The 10,398-nt window shown below is 38.3% G+C and overlaps 1 protein-coding gene across 1 annotated transcript; it reads right to left on the minus strand.

Annotated features, from left to right (window-relative positions):
• Nucleotides 1-265: 265 nt before the first annotated feature.
• LOC145668974 (uncharacterized protein KIAA1143 homolog) lies at nucleotides 266-5,269 on the minus strand. The gene has a single exon (XM_081737280.1). The coding sequence runs from the start codon at nucleotides 4,799-4,801 to the stop codon at nucleotides 4,334-4,336; it is 468 nt and encodes a 155-aa protein (XP_081593406.1). The 5' UTR covers nucleotides 4,802-5,269; the 3' UTR covers nucleotides 266-4,333.
• Between the last annotated feature and the right edge of the window lie 5,129 nt (nucleotides 5,270-10,398).

The following is a 10,398-nucleotide window of genomic DNA, read 5'->3' on the forward strand; positions in this document are numbered from 1 at the left end:
TATAGCCGAATTCTTTCACTGATTCTATTTTTATTGACCCCCAAAAGATTTACACTGTGCGACATGATATTAGCCCACTTTGCATAGATGAAATCCAAGGAGGCCAACATAAGTAATTGTTGGTAAATTACAATTCTTTCACGATTTGCGTGTAAATCGTAAGCTGGTGGGCCCGCGCGTCCAAAAAGACTACATAAGTCAGCGATGCTGGGTGTATGCATAAGAGAAGGTATTGAAAACACATGGGTTCTCACAATTAAACGAATTCCGCAGCACTTGTAATGGTTTTACACTATTAACGCTACACTTATAAAATAATTATAGTTTCTGTACGTTGTGCAGAAATATTCCGCGGGTGGAAAATAGTATCTAATAGAATTTTCCTCACACCTACTCACTTATTTTAACCGCTGTAAAGCACACACGACTAATCCTCCACTAAAATACAGCTGTATTACTTAGTATTTAATTCGGGATTACTCGAGCAGACGATCTACCAATTTTGACACATTTCTTACATGTTCAGGTTAGGTTAGAGCTTTGTATTTCTTTTAGCATAGCAAAGTACTAACTGAGGAGGTACACTCATGTCCGAAATGATTGTCGCATATCTATAACTGTCTTCTTGTAAAAATATAATTTGATAATGATTTTGCAGGGTACTCTTAATACTGATACTATGTGTATAATCGGGAAATGTATATTTGTGGTAAATTTCATAGGAAAGTAATTATAAATACGAAAATTAGAGTGAATAAAACAAAATGTTGCTAAATGGACAAGAAAGTTTTATTTTCGCTTTATTGTTCTTATTTACTGCTTTTTACCACATACATGTCTTTGCCGATTACACACATACTAACATTATAAGAAATACCGGGCGAATTCGTTATCAAATTATATTCCTACAACATACTTATAGACATGCGACAATAATTTTGGACATGAGTGTACATTACTACTTGCAGCTTGATTTCAGGAGAACTCAGTACAAATAGAATGTGGACGTATGGTATAAAAACTAGTGCAAAAACACAAACCAACTTGTGCTAGGTGGCTTCTAAAGAGAACGAATGCTATCTAATAGAGTCAGAGCAGGAGCGTAGCAGAAAGGTCTGAGTGGTAGTGAGGGGGTGCGTCTGTAGGGAGCAGGCGCCTCAGCGACGGCGGGTATACACATATACGAGGGAAGTGGAAGAGCACAATACTTCCACTATCATGCCACGGTGGTTCAGTGGTAGAGCGTTCAGCCCTGGTGCATGGGATCCCGGGTTCAAAACCTGCTCCTACCAAGTGAACTTTGTGATGGACAAACATCGTGTGCATAGGTTTCCTCGGGGTATTCCCGTTTCCTCCCACTTTCTTCATTGCTCATGATCACCGTCTCCTTTAGCCTAGCCGGCATAATTGTGGGACTTAAAACTCAAAAAATTTCACTTCATCTTACTTTTACTATCACTGAAGATTAATCGTAATATGCCGTACTCTGACCGTAATGTCTTATATTCACTCTCTCTCATTCCTTCATGAAAAAATGTTTCACATCGTACCTTACCTATAAATCTTCTATTTGATACAGCTGTCTGCTCGAGTAAACCCAAAGTTATAATTTTTTCACTAATTTTCTTCTTATTGACCAGACGATTTACGCTGATCAACATGACATTCTCACAGATGAAATCCAAGGGTGAAAACGTAAGTTGTCGAAAAATTACAATTCTTTTGCGATTTGCGTATAAATACAGCGTCCAGACGGATGACATAAAACTACAGTGCAAAAAGCAAACCAACCAGTATTAGGTGACCAGCGTGAATGCTATCTAACAGAGCCAGTCCAGGGGGATGTTGGTGGGCACGCGCGTCCGAAAGAAGGAGGTACATCAGTGATGGTAGGTATATGCATAATCGAGGGTAGTGAAAACACGTAAGTGTTCGCAATGATACGAGTTGCAATAGCACCTGCAATGGTTTCACAGTAGTATCACTACACTTGTAAACAATATACATCTTTTGTGCACTGTGCAGAAATATTCCGCCGGCGTATTATATCTTCTTACTTATTTCAACCGTCGTAAAGCATTTGTAATGATTTTACGGCTTAAGTTTAGAGTTGCCCCTCCAGTTTCCAACCTACAAAAATGCAGTTAAACATTAAAAATTGTTAGATTAGGCTAGGTTATTTTAGGCTAGGTTAGTTTAAGTTAGATTTAGGTTCAGTTAGGTTACCTGTTAAGACTATAGTTAGACTAGAACAGTTCTCAATTAAGATTCAACTAACACTTAAATACAGTAAACCATGATTCTCATGAAAATTTAATAGATTTTTTTCATTATTCTTATATAAGTCTGTAAAACTCAATGCGGAAATTCATATTCAACGCACCGATTCCCCATCCTATGCGATTACCATGCTGTTCAATCATCGAAAACTTCCGCGTGTTGCAAATAGCACCCACTTCTACATATCTTTTCTCGTATTAAACATAACTTTACTGCCAAACTTTGACACTTACACATCACATAAGAACTCCAAATCATCATTTCTTACCCTATTTCTCCTGTAAATTTTCCTAATTTTTATAAAAAACAGAGGGGCAACTCTAAACTTAACCCAATTTTACACTTGTAAACCGAAAATACAGCTATACTATTTTGGTTAATAGTATACGTGAATGCTCGTCAGTTACCGAGGACGCACGAAGTGCAGTCTTGTACAGATTATTCATTGAACATCTAGGAACTTAAAAATGGGGTAACGAAGCGAGTGTCGTTCACTTTCCTGGTGATACGAATATAAAAAAAACAACATTGGTGTAGTCACCTTTGTGATCGCAATCCTTGTTTGTTTTGTTTGACGGCGAACGTTCTTCAACTGTTTGAGAGTTGTATGCAGTAGTAGCAGGTCTTACCGGTTTTTGTGAAGAAAACGGAAGGTCTGAGGGGTCATTCCGTAGAAGTTTTTGTGAGCTGAACCCAACCCGTTTTTTTTTTTTTTTTTTTTTAAATACTTTCATTTACTGGCAATTTGTATTGTCGGGAATTTTCTTGCGGGCCGTATAACGTCCTGCAGTTCTAGCCAGAGGTTCCGCCTACGGGGAGTTGCCATTTTTTTTTTTAGGGTTCTGCGTCCATTGATGTTACTTGTGCTTTGTGTTCTCCAGGTAGGTGGCAGCACGCTGGAGTAGTATGAGGAAGGATGGTGGTGGTATAAGCACCTGTAAGTAAAGTGCGTGGATCGTGAACCAGGTGTACGATTTTTATCTGTTTTTATATTGGTGCTTTGAAATCTTCTATTCTACTTAATGAGTGTTTCTTTTGTGTGGATTGAATGTTTAGTATTCTATTAAAATTTCATCACATGGGCGTAAGCACTTGTATGTTGCTCAGTAGGTCATTCTAGGCATTAACTTTTACAGTGCTTTATATTTTTTAAATAAAAATACTATGCCCCTTGTACTTATTCAGTGCGCGTTTTCGCTTGGTACTCCCTTATTTTTACTGCATTCTTGAAATGTGCCCTTGTAAGATGTTTTTCTAGGAATTTGTTTTTTTTTTTTTTTCATATGGTATGCGAAGAATAATAATGTGCCCTTGTACGTTATGTATGAGTATGTGTGGGGCATTTGAAACACATATCGCATGTCACGTGCACGTGGATGCTTCCTACTGCTGCACTACGTATGAAAATGATTTTATTTGATGTAGAAGTGGTAATGGAACACATAAGAAACGCAGATCACGGTGTTTTCACACTTCATGTTGGTGTGTGAATACGACATGATCTGGGTTCCTTGCGTGTTCTATTACCACTTGTAAATTTCATAAAATCATTTTTATACATAGTGCAACAGTAGGAAGTACCCACGCGCACGGAAGATGAGGACCCGTTGTATACTATTACCCTGTAAATTTTGCAAAATGTGGTATGCCTAAACTTGACCAGCACCCAATCATATATGTAAAACAAGATATGGGATCTCTACTTATGTCGAAAAGGCGTATGTTTAGCAGGAGTCAAGCAGTTTTTTTCTAAAACGAATGTTACAATTTCGGTAATTTCGGTTTAGATTACGTTAGTTTATGTTAGATTCCACAAAATGATATTATTTCGCTTATTTATTCTAATATTAGGTTACATAATGTTAGGACTAAGTACTGGCACCATTTATTTCTCCTGTATTTTTTTTTTCCTATTCTTTACTTGTTTCTGGATTCATTCTGCTAAACATGCCCTGCCGAAAATATCACAGTAACCTGTAAACAATTACCTTCGACATAGTACTAATCCACACAACACACTAATTCACGTCGATGAGCATACATGTTACTTCCATCAGCTATCCTCGTCGTCGTTTTCTTCTTCATCAAATGACAACAAACATGGATTTCTCACAGACTTCAATGCCTTCTGCTTCTTTCGCTTCTCCTCGTTATCCTGCTTTTGCTGTCTTTTCTTTCCACTTGTTTTATTATTTTCAGTCTCAACTGGATCATCTCTGTTTGAAGGTTTCCGAAACATAATGCGTCCATCTGCTGGCGGAGTATCTAACTCACTTTCTTCTTCCTTATTTTGGAGGCTTCTCAATCGAGCTGCTTCTTCAGCCGTAATGTCCCCTGGTTGCAACACAACAACAACAGGCTGTTCATCATCCCTATCTTCTGTGTCCTCTTGGCTGGTGGCAGGTAGAGTTTCTCTCTTTGTATCGACTGTTGGGCCTTCTTTATACCCAGCTCTTTCTTTGAATTCCCTCAAGAAGGATGGATCTTGTGGTTTAACGTAACTTACATTTCTTTTGGCCATGTCAATATCTCAAGCACTTTACCTTTCTTCCTAGCAAATGTCAAAACATCGCTGGCGATACCCACACGTAATGTATTTTATTACTTCCGTTATTAAAAGAACACAATAGTAAACAAACAAACACTATGCCACATACGCAAATAAATCTTCTGCTCTTTTCATAACCTCTAATAAGGTGAAGATAAAGTATGAAGCGCAGACTACTATTATAGTTAAAACTTCGCCTAGATCCAACAGTTGTTTTCACACTGGTAAAAATTTTGGCATAATTAAAACTTTTATGCTCACACAGTTCACTTTACTTCCGTTCAGTTCACTGCCGGGGAAAAGAGATCCCTTTCCCAGTTATGTTTTCGGTTGCACAGCCAATGAACATAGCTAATATTAAAAAAAATCTTTGAGTTTGAACTTGAAGGAAATGCTCATGCAATTCTTTTTAATTTATCAACAAGAAACAAGCGAGCAGCAATATTCATTCAGTGGTGTCAGGTCTTGTCTGGAGACAATTATCGGTCAAATAGATAGGTGTACAAGCATTAAAGTCATGTGTGCTACAACATTATCTTAAATGTACCTCACACGAAGGATTTGTGATTCAGAACAAAATTGAATAAAATACAGGACACAATCGGGAAAAAGGTCAAAATCGGGAAAGAAGTTCAGACAGTGAAAGAGGGCTGAAAGCCAAATGTTAAAGGAAAGTGGAAAGTAAAATGAAAAAAAAGAAAGAAAGAGTAGAAAAAAAGAAGGGGATGTATGTACGGGTAAATGTAAAATAAAATGTAAGTGTAGGTTTCAGGTCGTATTGTGACAGTATTCTGATCTGATATGCACATGAGATTGTTCTTCAAGGGTGCAGTTTAAGTATACGGTTCCATAGATTGTACAATGTACAGAAAAATTTGGGAAGTCTTTAATTTGCCCATTTTATGTCGAGAACAGAAACCAACTAACCCCTGCGGGGCTTCTAACCCGTTCCTCCCTCTCCTGTATAGGAAAACTGTACACAATTACTTTGTCAATGATGTTTTCTAAGAATAAATTTCTGAATTAAACAGTAATATTTGCATTATCAAAAATTAAATATAAAAACAAGAATGGTGTGTATTACAGTATTTTAAAATTTGTTTTACACATCTGCTTGGTGACTACAATCTATCATGGGGGAGCGGTGCTCAGTGGTAGAGCTTTCACCTCTGGTGAGTAGGGCTCTGGTTCGATTTCAGCTTCCGCCAAGTTGGTTGTTTGGTGGACAAATACCGTGTGCATGAACTTTCTCGGGGTTGTCCCGTTTCCTTCCACTTTATTCATTCCACTATTTTCATTAATTTCTCATCAACATCGTGTCCTTTAACCATTATTGTAGGACGTAGAACCCAAGGGGATGCAAGCTGGTGCGTGCAAGTACTGTTCTCTTGTGGTGTAATGTTAGGAAACTATGGCTACGAATATTCCAATGTTATGTGCTTATCTGTAAAGTTTTTCGGACAGAATTCCTTAATAAAGTGGGCAACACTATGTGTCTTATGCAGATTCGTTCTAACGCGTGATTAGTACCATAGTAAAGAATTTGGCTAACATATGTTTCCTGCAGTAGTCAGTCCTTTAGTATGACGCTAATCATCCGAAAAACGACTCTGCATATGGCCTTATAAATGTTGCTCCAAAATAATCACCTTGGTGATATCTAACAGATTAATGGCTCAGAATTGTAGGTTAGTTCTAGCCAAATTCAAAAATCAAAAAATGTTCATATCTCGGAAAGGATTTGAGTTACGAGGGCGAAACAAAATATGAATATAATTTGCTTGAAGGGCCTTACCGCAAACAAGAAACAACCTATTTCGCCCTTCAAATTTGTAACGAAAAGCGCGTCGAAAATATTCGAATTACAATGCTTTTACTTTATGAGTGAGTGACCACCTTCTAATTTTATATATAGAAGCAGCATCAACTCGTGTATAATATATTTTGATCATGGTTTTATAACCGTGATACAAGTTGATTGTAAAATGAGAAAATCAAAGTCGATACGCCTGGAAGATATGTAATCCGCGTTACACCATACATGTCGGCCGTCATGAAAATCATCAGAAGTCAAAGATGGTTGAGTTTGAGTTTTCGATTCGTTATGAATGGCTCTATATTACAGTATAATCCTCATAATCGTACCTTTCCGAGAAAGTGCACTAGTGTTGCTGATAATCGAACTGTGATTTAACTACTGTTACGTTTTTGTTTAAACCGCGCATTGGAAATCATGTTAATGCTGCAATTCTAGGGCTGGGAAGGGAACAGCAAGTTGCCGTTATGTGTACATCTATCATGACGTCCTCCAAAATATAATGTTACCCTATAAGTTCGGAGTTGAGGCTTATTCGCTAGAAGACCTCAGAACACGTTGGTGCTAGTGGTCTACTACTGCCACGCTTAATTGCATGCATGGAGAGCATGCCCGCGACCTTTCGGTTTATTTGGTGGACGTGTCCCCGAAAATGTGCCGCACCCCGCCCGTAGTTCCTCGGTACATTATTGTATCCACGTACAGGTGGTGCACCGTCAGAATTTGTCCCCTAATTCTGACTCGCCGAAGCGATGCAACCCTTTCTCTGAGGGAGTGGGATACGCCCACTGCACGGCCAGACCGAAGTCCTGAGTGCCTACCAGTTAACCTACGGTGGAGGCGGTCCTGCTAGCGAGTCAGGCCCTACCATACTCTGCAGGCATCGTGCTCGAGCGTTATAAGGCAAGCTCACCTCCCGCACATGTTCTTCTTTGCCCAGATTCCTGGGATTAGTTCCCATATGCTACCGAATCCCACGATATGACCACAGCTCGGCAGAGTCCAACCCAATCCGGGACTCCAGGCAATGCCCGAGGGGGCTTGCGTCCCGGTCCTGCTTACCTCTATCGTTCAACTGGCAATCGCCGGGTGTAGAGATACTACACACACGTCGAGGTGCTTCGTACCTCATCCCGGATCCAATGGTGTGTGTAAAGTTACCATTTGAGTTTGGTGCCGGCCCAATTCAAGAAAAGCTATTTTGGCAACGAAACATCACAATACTGTTGACCATTTGGTACCGACCTTTGATAGAAGATATATTCGACACACCAAGAAGTCGAATAATGAGTATGAACGAAAATCGTATCCTGGACAAAAAAAAAAAAAAAAAAAAACTCCTCTGTGTAAGCCATTTACTATTTATACTACGACTGGTTATATTGTAGGTACGCTGGGGCCATATACTGCCATCACGCAGTAATCATAAATGTGTGTTTAAAAATTCAAACAGGCTAGCGGGTCTATTGACACAAGGTGATATAAATTTTATTGTGTGAATCTCGGTTTTCGAGATACAACTGAATATTTGGAAGAAAGAGGATTTACAGTTTTAACGCTTATACTGAAAGGTAAGCACAGGCAATTGATTACGGTTGAGGCGAACTTTTCCCGCTATGTTACAAAAATTCGCTGGGTTGTTGAAGCCGTTCATGGTATTCTTGAGCAAGTATTGCCTTCCACGTCACCAACTGGACAACAAGTTGCTCCCTCAAGTTGGATTGTTATGGCAGATAGCTTCTCTTTTACACAATATTTTTGATAATCGTCTTAATTCTGACGATGGCTTCGATGAGGAACTTAAACAAATGGAACGACAGCACATCGCAAAGAACACATTAGGATTAGAAGTAGAAGAACATGATTGGGAATGATGTACACTCTCTTTCGGAAAGTTACATCTGTGCGCATCCAGGAATCCTGGGATTGACAGAAAGAGACCTAAATATTCTTTTTACAGGTTCCTATCAGCTGTCTCAGGCAGTTTCCTACTCGGCTGATATGAACAACGAGAGGCCTCTTCGTGGCTAAGCGGTTAGCGTACGTGCCTTTGGCGTGGGACACCCGGGTTCCATTTCTGACAGGTGCTCATGTAGTCCTGATTCCACGTCAATCTGTAGGTCCACATCTGATATAGCCTCCCTGCTGAAACGAACGTTGAACACAAAATCAACTCAACTCATGCAATGATGAATGAAGATAACAGTATCAATCTTCATTTCCTGAAAGAAAATACCCACACCATTATATTCGAGTGTAACTTACTCTCTTACGTTCTATAAGTTATGTTTGACTTGGATAACCTTTTAAGGCTCTTGCATTCTGGTGCAACCAAATGAAATTACTAACTTATAATAAACAATATCATAAGAAATGTAATCAATCTTACCTTACTACATAATTCCCCGATAGTCTGTTGGCAGTCTATCTATTCTATCGGTATTTTTGGAAACATATATATATATATATATATATATATATATATATATATATATATATATATATATATATATATATATATATATATATATATATATATCAATTGGAATATGTTTATTATTCACAAATCTTCGATAATACAAGGTTATGTCTTTGGAGAAACAGGAAAATAAAGCGAAGGAAAGGAATAAAGTGTCAATTTACACCATTAAAAATAAAAAAAACTCCATGAACATCAACTCAGTTTCCAGACTTCGAGTTTCCTTTAATCTTCTTCCACGTAATTGCACCTGATAAGTCTGTTATATCCAAGGTGATGAATGACTAAATTTGACACCTGGGGAATAATATGCAGCTCTAGCCAACTTCAGAAAGACGACGCACTAACCCACTCTCAGGGACACAAGACAAGGACGACGTACATAATAGCACCGGTCAAGTATACTGCTTTACATCATTCAATTATCAAATTTGGACATATTAATGATTTTCCTTACACACCTTTGTTTTCTCTGATGAGAGCGTGAAACAATACACCTACAAATTTGTTCTAATTACACAATTAGCAGTAAGAGTGATAACATTTACTTCTTTGCTTTACTATTAATGTATCAGCGCAGCCGTCGTGACTTACAATAAATAGTAATACTATCAAAAATTAGTTCCGAACCACTACGAACGGGATTACACTTTTAAAATACAAAACAAGTCAGTATTACTCTGACAGCGGGACGTGCGATTTATTCAGCAACCGTCGCCCAAATATATTCACTGGTGATACGTGCAATTTACTCAGCAACTGTCACTCACCTTTCATACATCTGAAATGTAACCTGTGTAGACGGAACTCCACTGTATTAACGTCTATTTATGCCCATAGCCTTGACGGACTCCACTGTACTATGATGGTGCACTTTAACAAACTATCAGGTGTGATAGAAATATTTCGTAACTACTTTTCAGATTGAAGTAGGTAGATTCGCCGAAACTGATGGTAAACGCTTACTTTCGTATTTTTGACTAGAGAGTATCGAGGAGATACACGTTCTTTTATCAGAAGCCAATTCTGATTAAAATGCACTGAAATACGTAGAATGAACCTGACAAATTATCTGAGAGGAACTGCTCTTTGGTATCATCTCCACTGACATAACCCAATCTGTTTATGGAATAATAACGATAAACATCAAATCAAAAGAACGTTGTTAGCATAAAAGCGTGAATATTTCAAAGCAAATTATATACTGTATTAAATACTAATAATAGCAATAAGTAGCAATAAACATATAGAAATTCTTACAATGCACAACCAAGA

This window comes from Thermobia domestica, chromosome 13 (assembly GCF_964235325.1).
Source record: "Thermobia domestica chromosome 13, izTheDome1.hap1.1, whole genome shotgun sequence".
Classification (NCBI taxonomy): Eukaryota; Metazoa; Arthropoda; class Insecta; order Zygentoma; family Lepismatidae; genus Thermobia; species Thermobia domestica.